Source organism: Symphalangus syndactylus, chromosome 14 (assembly GCF_028878055.3).
Source record: "Symphalangus syndactylus isolate Jambi chromosome 14, NHGRI_mSymSyn1-v2.1_pri, whole genome shotgun sequence".
In the NCBI taxonomy this organism is placed as follows: domain Eukaryota; kingdom Metazoa; phylum Chordata; class Mammalia; order Primates; family Hylobatidae; genus Symphalangus; species Symphalangus syndactylus.
The window spans coordinates 21668055-21687508 of record NC_072436.2 but is presented as its reverse complement, the minus strand read 5'-3'; the positions used below and the strand labels follow the sequence as shown (position 1 = coordinate 21687508).

The 19454-nt window shown below is 35.4% G+C and overlaps 1 protein-coding gene across 3 annotated transcripts in view; it reads right to left on the bottom strand.

Moving 5' to 3' along the window:
• The window catches only part of ABCA5 (ATP binding cassette subfamily A member 5), an 89018-nt gene that overhangs the window by 21820 nt on the left and 47744 nt on the right, over positions 1-19454 (bottom strand). For all 3 annotated transcript variants that reach the window (XM_055243687.2, XM_055243688.2, XM_063617487.1), the window contains exons 19-24: positions 15624-15825; positions 11911-12080; positions 9118-9245; positions 8573-8710; positions 5920-6033; positions 2890-3060 (exon numbers count right to left, since the gene is read on the bottom strand). In XM_055243687.2, the coding sequence (XP_055099662.1) occupies positions 2890-3060; positions 5920-6033; positions 8573-8710; positions 9118-9245; positions 11911-12080; positions 15624-15825 (923 nt within the window). The remainder of the gene's footprint in view (positions 1-2889; positions 3061-5919; positions 6034-8572; positions 8711-9117; positions 9246-11910; positions 12081-15623; positions 15826-19454) is intronic.

The window sequence follows — 19454 nt, the reverse complement described above, 5'->3', positions numbered from 1 at the left end:
ACTGACCCGATTTTCCAGGTGCCGTCTGTTACCCCTTTCTTTGACTAGGAAAGGGAACTCCCTGACCCCTTGTGCTTCCCAAGTGAGGCAATGCCTCGCCCTGCTTCGGCTCGCGCACAGTGTGCTGCACCAACTGTCCTGCACCCACTGTTTGGCACTCCCTAGTGAGATGAACCCAGTACCTCAAACGGAAATGCAGAAATCACCCGTCTTCTGTGTCGCTCAGGCTGGGAGCTGTAGACCGGAGCTGTTCCTATTCGGCCATCTTGGCTCCTCCCCTTCCCTTTTTCTTAATATTCAGTGAAAGGGCCCACTGTCAGTCATTTACATGTGAACATGAATGCAAATCAGTCTCTTCTTTGATATTTTAAGCTATATTTTATTTTAAGTACTTTCCAGTTTTACTTTAGATTCAAGGGATACATGTGTAGGTTTGTTACATGGGTATACTGCCTGATGCTGAGGTTTGAGGTATAATTCATTCTGTCACCTAGGTACTGGACATAGTACCCAACAGTTAGTTTTTCAACCGTGCTCCCCTTCCTCCTGCCCCCATCTAATAGTGCCCAGTGTCTATTGTTGCCATTTTTATGTCCATGTTTACCCAATTTAGCTCCCACTTGTAAGTGGGAAAATGCAATAGCTGGTTTTCTGTTCCTTTGTTAATTCACTTAGAATAATGGCCTCCAACTGCATCTGTGCTGCTGCAACAGACATAATTTCATTCTTTTTTATGGCTGCTCAGTATTCCGTGGTGTATATGTACCACACTTTCTTTATTCAATCACTGGTCGATGGGCTCCTAGGTTGATTCCATGTCTTTGCTATTGTGAATAGTGCTGCAATGAACATACTCATGTGTCTTTTTGGTAGAATGATTTATTTTCTTTTGGATATACACCCAGTAATGGGGTTTCTGAGTTATAAGGTAGCTCCGTTTTAAGTTTTTTGAGAACTCTCCAAACTGCTTTCCATGGTTGCTGAAGTTTACATTCCCACCAAGAGTATATAAGCATTTCATTTTCTCTGCAGCCTCGCCAGCATCTGTTGGTTTTGACTTTTTAATCATAGCCATTCTAACTGATGTGAGATGGTATCTCACTGTGGTTTTGATTTACATTTCTCTGATGATTAGTGATGTAGAGCATTTTTTCATACATTTGTTGTCCACTTGCATGTCTTCTTTTGAGAAGTGTCTGTTCATACCTTTTGCCCACTTTTTAATGGAGTTCTTTGTTTTTTGATGGCTGAATTGTTTAAGTGCCTTATAGATTCTGGATACTAGGCCTTTGTTGGATGCATAGTTTGTATTTTCTCCCATTCTGTATGTTGTCCATTTACTCTGTTGATAGTTTCTTTTGCTGTGCAGAAGCACTTTAATTAGGTGCCACTTGTCAATTTTTATTTCTGTTGCAATTGCTTTTGAAGACTTATTTACTCATAAATTCTTTCCCAATGTCCAGAATGGTATTTCCTATGTTTTCTTGTAGAATTCTTATAGTTGATGTCTTACCCTTAAATCTTTAATCCATCTTGAGTTACTTTTTACATATGGTGAAAGGTGGAGGTCCAATTTCATTCTTCTGCATATGGCTAGCCAGCTATCGCAGCACTATTTATTGAACACAGAGTCCTTTCCTAATGCTAATTTTTGTCAACTTTGTTGAAGATCAGATGGCTATACATGTGTGGCTTTATTTCTGGGTCCTCTATTCTGTTTCATCGGTCTACATGTCTGTTTTTGTACCAATAGCATGCTGTTTTGGTCACTGGAGGCTGTATAGTATAGTTTGAAGTCAGGTAATGAAATGCCTCTGGCTTTGTTCTTTTTACATGGATTCCCTTTTTTTTTTTTTTTTTTTTTTTGATATGGAGTCTCTTTCGGTTGCCCAGGCTGGAGTGCAGTGGCACAATCTTGGCTCAACATAACCTCCACCTCCCAGGTTCAAGCGATTCTCCTGCCTCAGCCTCCTGAGTAGCTGGGACTACAGGCGCATGCCACCGTGTCCAGCTATTTTTTTGTATTTCTAGTAGAGATGGGGTTTCACCATGTTGACCAGGATGGTCTTGATCTCTTGACCTAGTGATCCACCCATCTCGGTCTCCCAGAGTGCTGGGATTACAGGCATGAGCCACCACGCCCAGCTTACGTAGGATTCCTTTAGCCATCTGGGTACTTTTGGGGTTCCATATGAATTTTAGAATAGCTTTTTTAAATTCTGTGATGAATAATGTTGGTAGTTTGATAGGAATAGTGTTGAATCTGTAGATTGCTTTGGGCGGTATGGCCACTTTAACATATTGAGTCTTCTAATCCATGAGCATGAAATGTTTTTCCATTTGCTTGTATCATCTCTGAATTCCTTCAGCAATGTTTTGTAGTTCTCCCTGTAGAGATATTTCATCTCCTTTGTTAGATGTATTCCTAGGTATTTTAATTTTTTGTGGCTATTGTAAATGGAGTTGTGTTCTTCATCTGGCTCGCAGCTTGCCCATTATTGAGATAGAGAAATGTTAAGCTATATTTTAAACTACGGAATAAAAGACCTTATCCTTTGTGAAATTATTTTCAGGCATAAGAAAAACCAAGGAAGGCATTTTAAGGAAGGAATATATTAAAATGTTCCTGATTACACCCAAGTAGGTGGTCTACATGAAAGATCACTTTAGTTTCAAGAAATTATTTTAAAATGGTGGTAAGTTATTGTTTTTAAAAGTCACTTATTATCATATAAAATGATTACATGTATTAAATGCAATAGACACTTGCTCTATTTTCTTTAACAAATTAATAACCAAATTATTCAATAAGTCAACTGTCATGTTTATAACAGATTCTAAATAACATTCTATCTATAAATAGCATGAGTACAACTAATGTTAACTTACCACAGCAAGGAACTTTACAGTATAAAAATATAATCCATAATGAAACGCCAATAAGCTTCCTAGCATCAAAATAAGAATGATAAAAAATAAGGGGATATCAACAACAGCTTGTCCAATCCAATATGCAGATGGCAAAAGACCTGAAAGTTTAAGTTGAGTATAAGCTTTGATCTAAAAAAAATGAAAAACAATTTATTATAATTTTAGACACTTTAGAAACACACAAATAAATTATAAATTATTGTAGATCTCTTAATTTTACATCAGCAAAACCAAAAAGGTCACATTCCAGGCTTATAGGTAATAAAATCCCCCTCACACTAAATATAAATTCCATTTAGCCTTTAATTTGGCTATTTCTGAGATGTAACAATTTCAACAAAATTTTTAAGAATCAGACTACAGTAGTGCTGCCAAGAAACTGAGATTAAAATAAAGCAACAGGTGTCATGGCGGTTGCGGTTACAGCTATACAAATAATAAGTAGCCAAAACATTACTGCTTTTGAAATACTGTGGAAACAGATGGGAAGATATGTTTACACAGAAAAAGAATTCTCAGTTTTAAAAATGAACCTTTCATAAATAAAAACACTAATAAATTGCCAAGTATCCTTTGGATTTACATAAGGCTTTCAGCTTAAGTGAAAGCTTTTGAAATGTTCAAAGTCTTTTATGTACACTGGTATAGTATATAAATCTAAGGTGCTATTTACGTCACAAGTTTGTTAATGGTAAACTTAAATGATCATAGTTTTCCTATCTCATGTTCTCATTTAGTTTGAAATTTCTAAAATATTTCACAAATCCAAATACCTAACGATTTTATTTAGTTGATTTTTGTCATCTATAAAAATATCTACTCCTAGTAACTAAAGGTATTATATGAAATAGCTGTCCACAGAGATAAAGGAAGCATGAAATATAAAGATTAGTTAAGAAGAGGAGAAATGAACAAAATTGGCAAGTTTTCTGTTCAATGAATTATGAGAACATGAGACACATGTAAATTCTAATACAAGAATAAAAATATAAGCCAAGGCAAATGCAATTATTTTGGATAATTCAAACTTTTGTCATTCACACACTGCTGGTAGGGATAATATAAAATGGAACACTCATCTTGGAAAATAATTTGGCAATTTCTTATAAAATTAATATGTATGATTCAGCAATCGCACTCTTGGGCATTTATCCCAGAGAAATGAAAACGATGTTTACACAAAACCTGTATGCAAATGTCCACAGCAACTTTATTCACAATAGCCAAAAACGGAAAACAACCCAAATGTTCTTCAACAGGCAAATGGTTAGAGAAAGTGTGATGTATCCATACCATGGAATATTACTCAGCAATAAAAAGGAATGGATTATTGATAAATACAAATTGGATGAATTTCAAAAAAAATGCTATTTGAAAAAAGCCAATCCCAAAAGAAAACTTATTGTGATGCCATTTTACATTTTTGAACTATCAAAATTACAGAAATAGAGAACAGAGTAGTGGTTGCCACAGGTCAGAGAGGCTAGGAAAGGGCAAAAAGTGGGAATCTTTTTGGTAACAGAAATGTTCTGTATCTTGACTGTATCAATGCCAATATCCTGTTACATTGTACTATAATTTTACGAGATGTTATTATTGGGACAAAATGTAAAGAGTACACAGGATCTCTCTGTCATTTCTAACAAATAAACATGAATATACAACTATCTCAAAATAAAAAGTTTAATTAAAAATGTTTCAGTTGAAACAAGAAAAATGGAAATGTCCAGTAAATTTTATTATTGTGCAGTGGGTTATGGATTTCTATATTCCTTATACTTTTCTGTAATTTATACATTACTACAATGAGTATATTTAACAAAAATTGAATATTATTTTAAAAATAGAGATATGTGTACTTTTATACTAAACAAATTAATAATAAAATTTTTATTAGAATGTTATTTTATTTATTTATTTATTTATTTTTGAGATGGAGTTTTTGCTCTTGTTGCCCAGGCTGGAGTGCAATGGCATGATCTCAGCTCACCGCAACCTCTGCCTCTCGGGTTCAAGTGATTCTCCTGCCTCACCCTCCTGAGTAGCTGGGATTACAGGCATGCGCCACCACGCCTGGTAATTTTTTTTTTTGTATTTTTAGTAGAGACAGGGTTTCTCCATGTTGGTCAGGCTAGTCTCGAACTCCCAACCTCAGGTGATCTGCCCACCTCGGCCTCCCAAAGTGCTGGGATTACAGGCGTGGGCCACCACGCCTGGCCTAGAATTTATTTTTTTTAGAATTTATTAAAATAATGAGTTCATTATTCATCACAGTCTGTAAATTAATTTAGACAAATGTGTTTTTACTGAATTAAGATCATCCATGAAGAAGATCAGAATTTTTATTAGAGCAGTAAGATATAATCTCAGCAGAGTGAAAAAGTGGGAGGCTTTGAACAGCCAAAGACTGTACAAGATTGCTATATGCCTGAAGGAAAACAAAAGGGAAAGGCGTAAAAAGAAAATGAAAGAATACCAAAGAACCTCTGCATACTTAGCAATTTCTCCAAGGCCCTAATGATGACAATCACTTTCATCTATTTTTTTTCCCGTTAATAAGAATTTAGCACCTTGACTACTTAATACCTCTGTTAAAGGATAAAAGGGACAGGCATGTTAGTGTGCCAGTTAAGAACATAAAGATCACAGTCACTTCCCAAATCCACAATTTAAACAAGTTGAGTCAACCTGAGCAAGTCATATGAACAATCCCATCTTTGATTTCCCGATCTATAAGAAATCAGTAGCAAAAAACTTACCTCACAATGTTGTGAGAATTAGAGAATATAATTTTTAAAGCATGTAGCAAGTCTCAAGTAATAAATATTAATTCTCACCATTATTACAAGAAACCATAATAAATGTATTTATATTCCATTTACTTATTTCTAAAATAACAATTATACTAAGCCTTGCAATCATGCAAATAGGTTATTTTTATATGACACTTCTTATTAGCAAATTATATATTTTTAACTGAGTCATTACCTTATGATTCTCTGCATTTTCCATGGCAAAGTAAGGTGGCATTGCAGTAACAATGATTCCAAGCAAAGCTGCTTGAAAATACAGCTCAATTTTAAAAACTATGTCGGTAATTTCCTGAAAGACAACCACAGAGTAACAAATGGAACTGAGAAACATTTTATATCTTAAGATATATCTTAGGATATATCTTATATCAAAAAAAATCAAAACCTCAGAAAGAACATATTAGAATATCTAACCGAGGCATAGTCTACATGAAAGAATGAGTGGCAGATGTATTAACAGGTGGTGGTGGACAATATTACCAACCCTACCACTTACTAATAACTATCTGATCCTAAGCAAATCATTTTACTTTCATTTTCCTGTCTACAACACACAATAATCAGGCATATAAATTAAGCTTTGCAATTTAATAAAAATGAATGATGTATTTGAAAAGCAGTTAGTATGTCCACCATAGTGGTCCTATGCAATAATAATACATATCTAAGAATGATATTTGTTGCTCTTTATTGTCTTTTTAATTGGGAAAAGCTATATCCAAGCTCAGCTTCCTATGGAACTAGAATTTCTTCTCTCAAGCAGAAGAGGACTTAACTCCCACAGGCCCCAATGTCGTTAGCTTCCCCAGGGATCCAGGTGCAGTCAGCTAACTTTCCTGGACAATCAATAAACAGCTAGCACTTCAAATGCAGATTACCCAGGTCCAAGGATACTATATTATCATCCACCCTCACCAAGGTCAGTTTCCTCCCCTTGTTCTATAAGAATATGGACCCGTGGGACAGAGCAGGTACTTTGCACTGGAATAGAATCCACAGTGCCTAGCAGATACCCTCGCACTGGCACACCCCTCCATGGGATGACATAGAGACAGAGTACATCACTGTCTTGTTGAAACCTAGCCTTTTCCTATTTAGCAATAAAGTCAATTCCAAAGTTCAGGTCATATGACATTGCAGAATTTGTCTGAAACTCTGGTAATATGACACTGGAGGCCCAGAAAGAACCCACAAATACGTAGACTAGTAGTGCCAGAAGTGGAAATGAATGAGACTACAGTTGGATCCAATCATACAGAATCTAATGAAGGAAGAAACAAATTTGAAATATTAATATGACTATATAGATGAATAGTTAGCTTTAAAAACTCCCATGTATTTCTTTCAAAATATAGTATGATTATATGTCAGTGTTGATGAAAATTGTAAATTGTAAAATCTTGTGTAATAGTTATGGATACAGACATATGTAGTAACATCAAAAAAAAATGTATGAGAATTATAAATTGTGAATTGTGGTTACTTCTACGGAGGAGAAGGAAACAAGATTGGAGAGGGGTAACATGAGTTTTCACCTGTGTCTTTAAAGTTTTTTTAAAAACAAATATTATGTAATATTAACATTTGAAATATTTGGATAGTAGGTGGTTCGTTTTCTGTAGGTTTGAAATATTTCATAATATGAGATACTTCTCCACAGACACTGCTGCTGGAAATGGAAAACGATGCAACCATTTTGGAAAGCAGTTGGCAGTTCTTCAAGTGTTAAACATAGAGTTACTAGATGATCTAGCAATTCCACTCCTAGCTATACATCCAAGAGAAATAAAAACACATGCTCTTACAAAATCTTGTACTCAAATATTCATAGCATTACTCATAATAGCCAAAAGGTGGAAATAACCCAAATGCCATCAACTGATGAATGGATAAATAGAATGTGGTATTTCCCATAAACATTCCATACATTCCACACAATGAAATATGATTTGGTAGTAAAAATAAATGAAGCACTGATACGTGTTACAACATGGATGAATCTTCAAAGCAGTATGCTAAGTACAAGAAAGCAGACAAAAAAGACTACATACTGTATGATTCCATTTATATAAAATGTCTAAAATAAGGAAATCCATAGATACAGAAAGTACATTAGTGGTTGACTAGGGTTGGGAGTGGGTATGAGAGGAAATGAGTGACTACTAATGAGTATAAGGTTATTTTTTTTGGAGGGGGATGATGGTATATTTAAAACTGACTGTAGTGATGACTGCACAACTCTGTGAGCATAATAAAAGACACTGAGGTGTATATTTTAAATAATGGTCAGGTTCATTGGGCATTATATTTCAATGAAGCTGTTTTTAAAAGTATGAAAAGAGAAAATAGAAAATATTGTTACAGATATTTGTCCATTTATTTTTTAGCATATGAAAAGCAAAAGGAGTAAGAGAAAAAATGCTGAATACTTTTCTGTAATCTTAATTCTGATATGTACAATCCAACAGTTCTATCTAGAGGAAAAATGGTTGCCTGGATGACTTCTCAAGTTTTTTTCAACACCCCAATATCTGGATTTCAGGTAAAAAATATTCATTTAAAAATTATCTTATATTTTATTCTATGATCAATATAGAACACATTTATTCCTTATACAAATATCAATACCAAAACAGAATCTCCTTTACCCTGAAACATACCGGGGAATCCTAAACCTTAATGTAAACCATTTCTCACTTGAGTTTTAAGAAGTCTAAGAGATCTCACAAGATAAATTTCTACATATTTTGTTATTTTTGCTTGGTTTTTAATGGTTATTATATATATGACATGCATATGGAAATTTATCTGTATATACATTGGCTTACTTGAAAGAATGGGGTACTCCAGATCTGGATGGTTTCAGTCACATTTAAATGATAAAGATAGTAGTTACTAATGATATTCACTAATATAGGTAAAGAATAAACCATAGTACTGTTGAAAACAGCTGCAAAAACATAGTCCTACAATTAAAAAAAGACATTTATTACATACTGTACATAAGCAGATATATTATTACTATGTACCAAGCTTTTCTCACCAACAAAGCTAATTCTCATACTGAGAAACTGCTTCAACAACTCACAGAAATAATACTCAATGATAGATAAAGACAATCTGGTTTGGAATGTACAGATATTTTAATATTTTAAACAACCATATAACTTTTTTAAAAAACTAAATTTCTATAACTTTATATATTGGTCATCTGTGAGGGAATGAAATATATCATAAATAAAGACAGCTAGTTATTTCCAAAAGTAAAATCTAATTTCTAACTCATAAGGTCAAATCAACAATTAATTTTAGAAGAAATGTTTTAATCTTACATAACTCCCAAATGGATATTCATTCACTGCATTCATCTTACCTTTTCTGAATGCATCACATTTAAAGCCGCACTATGGGGAGCCACAGATACATAGTCACTGTCATTAATCATTGTCACCATTATGTTCTGGCTTGTGAAAAAGCTAATAAGATCACTGATATCTGAGTCTGGTGTTAGAAAACAAGCAAATAATAAAGAATGAGTTTAAACGAGGCTTTTAGTAACATTGGGAAGATAATTCTATTTTCAGAGAAACATTTTATTTTCATTAGCGAATACACAAGTAAGTACATTGGCTCTGAAGCCAGTCAGCCTGGTTTTAAAGTTGAGTTGTAACATTAAACTATTCATCCTTCAAGCAAGTTACCTAGATGCTCTGGACCTTGTTTCCTCTTTTGTAAAGTGGGTAAAATAAGTATATCTGCCTTATAGGTAGAGTGATCAAGATAATTAAATGACTGAATATATACACAGAGTTTAGAACCCGACACATAGTAACTGTGCATATTTTAGTTGCTGCTGCTGCTGCTGCTGCCACCGCTGCTGCTGCTACAACTATTATTAACATTGAAAAGCTAACCTATAGTACATGAAATTTGGTTAAATAATAAGAATAAAAGTCTACCTGACAATTTTAGGTAACAAGATAACCTGCTAAGCTCAGAAAGGTATAGGTGTGGTAACATCACTCCCTAGAGGATTTTTTGTAGACTCTGGGCAGACATGTCAATTGCCTTAACTACCTTAATATATTCAAACACATAATCACGTCACTATCTACATTCTCTAAAGTACCTGGAGCCAAGAGTAAGATTTTAAATCCTGTCAGGATTTAAATCTATACCAACATGTCTGCCGAACAGATGTGGTTTCCCCTCCATCATAACAAAAATCAGGATTCAGGGAAGGACAAATGTGACTTTGAGAGAAATTTAAATCAAACAAAGCAAAACATTACTAGTAACTGAATAGTATGGCAGGGTGGATCAGACACAGCACTAAATCTCAGTGTCATAGAGAATGGTGACACTACTTTACTCCCAACCTAGTACCTTAACTGATCTCTTATCTCTAACTTGCAAGAACAGCTATATACCCTGAGAAGGGAGACACATTGTAAGTGAAGGAGCCACAGCACAAGAGATGCAAAAAGCTCTGCAAGGTGGGTAAGAGACCACCCAATATATATACACACAGAGGCCAGTGGTTAAAAAAAAAAGTGGTTTTATTTTGGAACACATACAAAGCTTAGGAAAATATGGCATGCATAAGCATGCAACTCTAAGAATAATAAAAAATAAAGAGACAAACTGAAAATACTAGAATTTCTGCAGATTGATGAGAATTAACTCAAAGCAAAAAGATTTGATTTGAAGCCAAGGTCCTTTAAAAAAAAAGAAATATTTGAGATACATGTACAATTCCCTGGACACATATAAAAAAGTCAAGATTATCACAGTGTAAGGATTATATATTAGCAATATAAAATGTATTTTAAAACCAAAATGAGAATTCATAATGAAATTTCCTAATGAAAGAAAAAAATTGCAAAACCTAACATTTTCCATTCAAGTAATTTTCCATTAGTTTTCCATGTTCCAAGTAATTTTCCATGTTCTCACTCGTTTATCCATCAATAAATGCATCTTTACCGGAAAGAATGAAGGTTATGTAATATAACAAGCACCAGATTTTAACAGTGATGATTTTAATGTAATTTATAATCATTCCTAGCCATGCTTATTATTTTAATACTGGGCAAAGTCTTTTTTGAATTAGTTAGTGAATCAAAAGGAATGATACTAGAATGTAGGTGAAGTGTTAGAAAGGTTAAACCCCAAAGAGTTTGTTATAGAATAGGAGATGTTATAGGAACAACTGATCACATATGAATGAAGTTTGTATTAGCTTTTAATATTGTGAAAATCACAACACTATGTCAGTTTTTTGTTTTGAGCTTTGCTCAAGTCTGTATGTTTAAATTTTTTTCATATTTGACAACTACATGGTAAGAATACTAATAGCAAAGCCAAAAATATCCATTACAAATCTAATATATTCAATTAGAGATATTTAAGTCTTATTTTTCTTAGTTTTGACTAATTCTTCAGACTGTCCTTGAAGAATTAAACACTTCTACGCAGACACATACCTGTATAAATATTATGTACTACAACTTTTTGTAAAGAGGGTTTTTCAACTTTTGAAGTATATTTTGCTCATCATGGGCTTACCAGCATAAAACATGCTGGTAAGAATAACGTTATTATTAAAAAAGGAAATTCTACTATTATACAAAGTATAGAGTATTTTTTAAAAACTATTTATTTATTTATTTATTTATTTAGAGGCAGAGTCTCCCTCTGTTGCCCAGACTGGAATGCAGTGGTGCAATCTTGGCTCACTGCAACCTCCGCCTCCCGGGTTCAGGCGATTCTCCTGCCTCAGCCTCCCGAGTAGCTGGGACTACAGGTGCGTGCCACCATGCCTGGCTAATTTTTATATTTTTAGTAGAGACGGGGTTTCACCGTGTTAGCCAGGATGGTCTCGATCTCCTGACCTCAGGTGATCCACCCACCTTGGCCTCCCAAAGTGCTGGGATTACAGGTGTGAGCCATCACACCTGGCCAAAACTGTCATTTATTTGTAAACCAAAATTTACCGTAATACATTCTTCAGCAGCAGTAAGATACGTATTGAACTATAATTTAGATTTCATGCACACAGACCATGCCTTTACCTTAAATATATTTCTAAAATCCAGACCTTTATCCACCCCTCAACCCCACACTCCATGCCAACACTCATTCACAGAACTTCACACACTCTCACCAGTAGAATTTTGAAGCAGCAGACTTGTTTTGTATTTATGAGGTTTGTCTCCAGGTTTTAGAAAATATAAGTCTGGAACAAGTTTGATGGGAACCACAGCATTTTTAAAAGAGTGATGCACCAAAAACATAAAAATCTGAACTGTGAAAAAAATTAAAAGCAGAAGCAACCTGAAAAGAAAAAAAAAAAAACACAGCTCAGGGTACAAACATACATTAATACGAAAATCAATTAAAACTCTCCCTTCACCTTGATATGGACTTTTTTTTGTTTGTTTTTATTTGATACAGGGTCTGATTCTGTCACCCAGGCTGGAGTGTAATGGCGTGATCTCAGCTCACTGTAACCTCCACCTCCCCGGCTCAAGCAATCTTCTCTCCTCAGCCTCCCAAATAGCTGGGACTACAGGCACACGCCACCATACACAACTAATTTTTGTTATTTTTTGTAGAGATGGAGTTTCGCCATGTTGCCAAGACTGGTCTCAAACTCCTGAGCTCAAACAAGGAGCTTGCCTGCCTCGGCCTCCCAAAGTGCTGGGATTACAGGTGTGAGCCACTCCGCCCAGCCTACACTGGTATAGATTTAAACTCTAGACAGTTAAAAGATAATCACTGAAAAAAACAAAGAAAAAAACTGGAAAAAAAAAAATTAGAAATTGTATTCCCCAAAATGATCTTATGACAGTACTGGAAAGAAAGCCAATACTGTATGACAAAATTAGAAGTTATAAAAGTACATTTTAGATCAGTGACGCCCTTAAATTTTCATAAGAGTAAGTAAACACGTAGTTATAACTGTTAAAGCACAAGACATTATGTCTCAAATATTTGTCTCTACTCCTGAAGGAATTAATTCTTGTCCTGTTTCTATCTTAACCATTTACTTTTTTTTTTTTTTTTTTTTTTTTTTTTTGAGATGGAGTCTTGCTCTGTCACCCAGGCTGGAGTACAGTGGTGTGATCTCGGCTCACTGCAACCTCTGCCTCCCAGGTTCAAACGATTGTCATGCCCTCCCAGGTTCAAACGATTGTCATGCCTCAGCCTTCCGAGTAGGTGGGACAACTGGCATGTGCCACTGTACCCAGCTAATTTTTGTACTTTAGTAGAGACAGGGTTTTGCCATGTTGGCCAGACTGGTCTCAAACTCCTGGCCTCAAGTGATCCACCTGCTGCAGCCTTCCAAAGTGCTGGGATTTCAGGTGTGAGCCACCGCACCCGGCCCCATTTACTTTTCACATAACAACAAAAATATTTTAGATATAGAGAAGCAAATAAAAATACAATTAAACTCTGAATGGCTGATATCTTTGAAATCACCCTAATCACAATTTTATCATATTAATTGCCATTGCTGCTCTCAGGAGGCAAAGCAAAGTATACTACAATGCCCTTTTATCTGGAGGGCAGCTACTTATTTGATAAAATATCTCTATTATCACATGTAATAAGTGTCCTAACAAGTGATTGGAGAGCTTAGATCACCAAACTTTAGCAATTTATAAATTTCACATATCCCATAATTTTTTAAAAAAATTCTTAAATTGTTATATCTAAGATTTCAAAAGCATATGGCATTGATCCAGTTCCATAATAAGTTAAGAAGTGATTTAGGTTAAAAAATATTCACGATTAAATAACACTTGGAAACATGAGGTTAAAACAAAGTTGAAGGAATTTCTTTACCATAGAATACCTCATGTGTTTTTCTATGCTAATGAATAACTCTTTAATATAGGGAATATAAGAGTAATATTTTCTAAATGTATTTGACCATGGAACACATTTTGTTATGGATTGAATGTTTGTGCCTCCCCAAATTTGTATGTTGAAGCCCTAACTCCCATATGATGGTGTTTGGAAATGGGACTTCGTAAAGGTAATCTGCATCAGATGGCATCCAGAGGGTGGGGTCCCTATGATGGGATTAGTACATTTATAAAAAGAGACACCAGAGGGTGCATGCCACTGTACACGAAGAGGTCATATGAGCACACAGGGAGATGGTGGCCTTCTGCAAGCCAGGAAGACAGCCCTTACCATGCTGGCACTCTGATCTCAGACCTGCAGCCATCAGAATTGTGAGAAAATAATATTCTGTTTAAGTCACACAGTAAATGGTATTTTGTCATGGCAGTCAAAGCTGACTATGGTATTTTAATTTTTGGGGGGGCGGGGGGACAGAGTCTCGCTCTGTTGCCAGGCTGGAGTGCAGTGGCACAATCTCGGCTCACTGCAACCTCCGCCTCCCGAGTTCAAGCAATTCTCCTGCCTCAGCCTCCTGAGTAGCTGGGACTACAGGTGCATACCACCACACCCAGCTAATTTTTTTATATTTTTGGTAGAGACAGAGTTTCACCATGTTGGCCAGGATGGTCTTGATCTCCTGACCTTGTGATCCACCTGCCTTGGCCTCCCAAAGTGCTGGGATTACAAGCGTGAGCCACCGAGCCCAGCTGGTATTTTAATTATTTTTCTGAGTGTATTTTATGAGAGTGGTGTTTAGAAAATGTGGCACATATACACCGTGGAATACTATGCAGCCATAAAAAAGGATGAGTTCATGTCCTTTGAAGGGACATGGATGAAGCTGGAAACCATCATTCTCAGCAAACTAACACAGGAACAGAAAACCAAACACTACATGTTCTCACTCATAAGTGGGAGCTGAACAACAAGAACACATGGACACAAGGAGGGGAACATCACACACCAGAGCCTGTTGGGGGGTGGGGATTAGGGGAGGGATAGCATTAGGATAAATACCTAATGTAGATGATAGGTTGATGAGTGTAGCAAACCACCATGGCACACGTATACCTATGTAACAAACCTGCAAGTTCTGCACATATATCCCAGAACTCAAAGTATAAAAAATAAAATAAAATACATTGAAACATGCTGATTTAAATAAACATTTTTCTTTTGGTAATGCTGACCCAGGAATAAATCAGATTCATGATTGACATTTGTTTGACACTGAATTTGGTCAAAGAAGAGCATATAAATTTAGCATATTCCAAACATATAACAATATTCTTATTCTTAATGATTAAGCCTTATTACTACCGCCATTTTGGACTTAACAGGATAGGAGTGTGGTTTATGAAAGTGGTTAATGTTATTTCCAAATTATTCAGTTCCTAGTACCCTAGGAGAACCTAACTGAGAAAGGCTAAAGCTAACTTGAGAAGATGTCATTTTGATCCAAGAACTACTAGCTATGTAGCCTTCTTTATTTTTCAGTTTCCTCATAGGATAAATAGAGGTAAAACTCATTTTTCCTGCTATTTACAAAAAGTAGTTATAAAAACTAATAGATGCAAAAAATAGTGAAAAAATAGAAACGCAAAACAAAATTTAAGATACAAAGGGTAGTGTATTAATATATCGAAGGAAACTTGAATCTGTGCTCCCAGGTGAAAGAAAGAAAAAGATACAATGACAGTAATTCAAAAATTATACAATTAGGGAATATTTGTTATTTCCTCACTTTATAGATGAGACAATAAATGCTAGTTTAAAAAGTGTAAGACAGGGTATTTGATGAAATTATTGTAATTTTTTTCTCTAATATTGTGAAATTACAGTGGTAATCTTTCAAAACTATATAAATTATTTACATATGTTAACATTTTAAAAATTAAGATGGTAAAACCAATGTGTATCCTTAAAAAGCAATCCATCAGGTATAAGGGTGATAATTATACTTACACTGATCTCACTGATTTACTTTCACGTTTCAAGGTAAAGAAATGAAACTTTGCTATTGTATACACTTGTTGTTTCCAAAGGCTCATGGTGCTCACTAGAGAAGCCTTGGTTTCAGAAAGAATAAGTAAGCTCTGTTCCATTTCATCAAAAGATTTTGAATCCATTTCTTCCTCCAGTGGCTGCTGAGTAAATACACTATAATCTATTTGCCAAAACATAACAAACATTTCAGTATATTCATTTAAAAAGATACACTCTTTCTGAAGCAGGAAAATTTAAAGAAGCATAGGTCTGGCAGTTACGTGGAACAAATGGAACTCTTGTATATTCTGGCAGTATCTATTAAAGCTGAACATATGTATATCCTGTGACCCAAGAGATCCCCAACAGGTATAAACCCAACAGAGATATAAATATAGGTTTCACCAAAACACATGTACAAGAACATTCTTAGTAGAGCCCTTAGTAGAATACCCACACCCTGGAAAGACCGCAAATGCCTATTGACAGATGAATGAATGAATACTTGTGACATATGAATATAACAGAATAATGTAAACCAATGAAAATGAACAAACTACTGTACCCATAACAACATGGTTGAACTTCACAAATGTAATTTTGAGTGAAAGAGGACAGATGTGAAGGAGACACATGGTATAATTCCACTAGTTCAAAATCAAACTGCATGCGTGTCCATATTTAAGATCTTATTATCTCTGTATCTGTATAATATCCAACTTTTATGTGAACTTTTCCTCTCTGACTACAACCTAGCATCATGTCCTTATCATACACGAGACTTCTCTCTTATCTCCATGTTTGAGAGTCCTCTCCTGGCTTTACATTACTTCTCAATTAAAATTTAGCCTCAGGCTCAGTTTTCAGCCAAATTCTGCCCTTCAACTTCATCTTTAGTCTTTGGAAGGTTTAACAGCCAAATGCCTACTTCAATATAATTTCCTGAGATTACTGAGGTTGTACATGATCAATGACAGTGTGATCATACAGATCATTACCACAACATTTAAAAGGTATAACAAATTCAGTAGTGTGAATAAGGTATGTCATTCAGATTTCATTTTAATATTTAATATTCATTTAAATTAGTTAAACATTCCAAATGTATTTGGAATAAAAATTTATTTATGTACTTTATGTTAAAATTCTACCAATTAAACCATAAACATATATTTATTTAATGGCAAGAATAAAATACTACACAATTGAGGTTTATTTTAAACTCAAAAACAGACATTCAGAACTTTCGATGCAGAAAAATATTGACAGTTAATGCAAATATTAAAGAGAATGTACTAGTTAGATAACTTTAGGAAGAACATTATAACTTTTGGGCCAATACATGTATTTTTTAATTTAGATAATAATATAAAAAGAAACAATATTATATAATATTAATTTTATGTAGTGGTTCAGTATACTAGTACTTATGGTATTAAAACAAATTTGGGAGACTTACTTCTTTTTTTAGTTATTTAATTCCATTAAGGCCACACACTTTCAATATAAAAGTTTTATTGTGGATTCTTCCACAATTTGAGAGGGTGAACTAAAAGCAGAATGCCCACTTCATTTAAAAATTTCAAAAGAAGGAGAAACTACAAAATCACATACATAATTTTCAGATAAATCTTCTTTGATCCAGACATAATAACAAAAGAAAAATTAAGAACTCAAAAATATGTGGCTTCTCCTCACTGCATTCGAAAGTGAGCATCTGGTATCATAAACGTAGGACTACAGGAGCAACTTTACAGTTAGCGATGCTGACAAATTATTGTTCCCACACAAATCTTTTAAAATTTGACTACCAAACCATGAATAATTAAATTCTAGTAATTTTTTTTTAAGTTCCAGATTTATTTTAGCATAATATAATGCAAGTTTACTTCATGATAATATATTCAGCTTGATTCTTGACTTTGGTATCACAATGATTTTAATCATCACCCACTCGGCATTCATGCAAAATGTGTATTTGCAGCATCTCAACTCTTTTAACAACTGTGAACTAACATCCTGGTTTCCTTTGCTGACCTCACCTGCCACTACAAACATTTTGCTAACCTTCGATCATAAGAAAGTTTCCTCAACTCATGTTCTTACCGTAAACTAAATAGATCCACCTTGCTCCTTATTGCATCATGAAATTGATCTGTCAAGATCACCACTCTTACACTCTACCAAATCCCTCACCGTCCTCTATGTTACCAAAACTACCTTTTTTGTCTTCATCTTATTCTTCACAGCAATTGACAAATAACTGACCACTTCCTGTTTCCTAAACACCATTTTTCTAGGTTTTTCCATTTCCACTCTTTCATGAAAAAGTAGAGTAATAATTGCTCATTCACGGTCAGCCCTTTTGGCTCCTTCTCCACTGCTCACCCAGGGGGCTTGCCCCTCAATTCTTATCTATACTCCCTAGCCAGCTAAGAGATTTCATCGAATTCCACAGCACCATCTACCTGTGAGTAACTTCCAAATCTATATCTTCAGCCCTAACATCTTCATTTAGCTCCAGATGCATCTCAAACAATATACTCAAAATTCATGCCTGGGCCGGGCACAGTGGCTTACACCTGTAATCCTAGCACTTTGGGAGGCCAAGGCGGGCGGATCACCTGAGGTCAGTTCAAGACTGGCCTGGTCAACTTGGCAAAACCCTGTCTCTACTAAAAAAATACAACAATTAGCTGGGCATGGTGGTCGGTGCCTGTAATCCCAGCTACTTGGGAGGCTGAGGCAGGAGAATCACTTGGATTTGGGAGGTGGAGGTTGCAGTGAGCTGGGATCGCGCCACTGCACTCCAGCCTGGATGACAGAGCAAGGCTCTGTCTCAAAAAAAAAAAAAAAAAGGATCCACAAACCTATTCTTCCCCTATTTTCAGGAAATGGCAATCTCATTCCCAGTTATCAAGCCAAAAGCTTAAGAATTATTCTTCATTCCACCCTCTCCTGAGCCTCTAACACTCAATCTATCAGCAACTCATCACCACTACCACCAGTATAACCCAAATATCTGTTCTTTCCCTATTCTTTTTTTTTTTTTTTTTTTGGAAACAGGGTCTCTTTCTGATGCCCAGGCTGGAGTGCGGTGGTGCAATCATGGCTCACTGCAGCCTTGACCTCCTGGGCTCAGGTGATTCTCCCACCTCAGCCTCTAGAGTAGTTGGGACTACGGGCACACCCTACCATACCTGGCTAATTTTTGTGTTTTTTTGTAGTGACAAGGTTTTGCCATGTTGCCAAGGCTGGTCTGGAACTCCTGGGCTCAAGCGATCTCCCTGCCTTGGCCTCCCAAAGTGCTGGGATTATAGGCATAAGCCATTGCACCCAGCCTCCCTATTTTCACTGACACCTTAGTTCAAGATAGTATTAACTATAACAGTTTCCTAACTGGTCTTCCTACTTCCACACTTCCTTTATAATACCCTCATCATGCAACAACCAGAACGTGTTTTTTAAAAATTCAAATCAGATCATGGTACCTATTTGCTTTAAAACTCTCTGATAGCTTCACATTACAATAAGAAAACAAATGAAATTGTTTTCCAGATGTTCAAAGGCAAAACATGATCTATCCCTTTGAGTATCCTCCTGACTTTGCTGTGTAATATCTTCACCATGGCTCCGGCCATGGTAGCCTTTTTTTATCCCTCAAAGACATCCAACTCATTCCTCAGTTAATACCTTTGCAGTTGCAGTTCTTTATCTGAAAATTTCTGCCATAAAATCTTCACCTACTTGATTTTTCTTGTTATACAGGCCTCAGGTCAAGTATCATCTCAACAAAGTCCTTCCTGATGA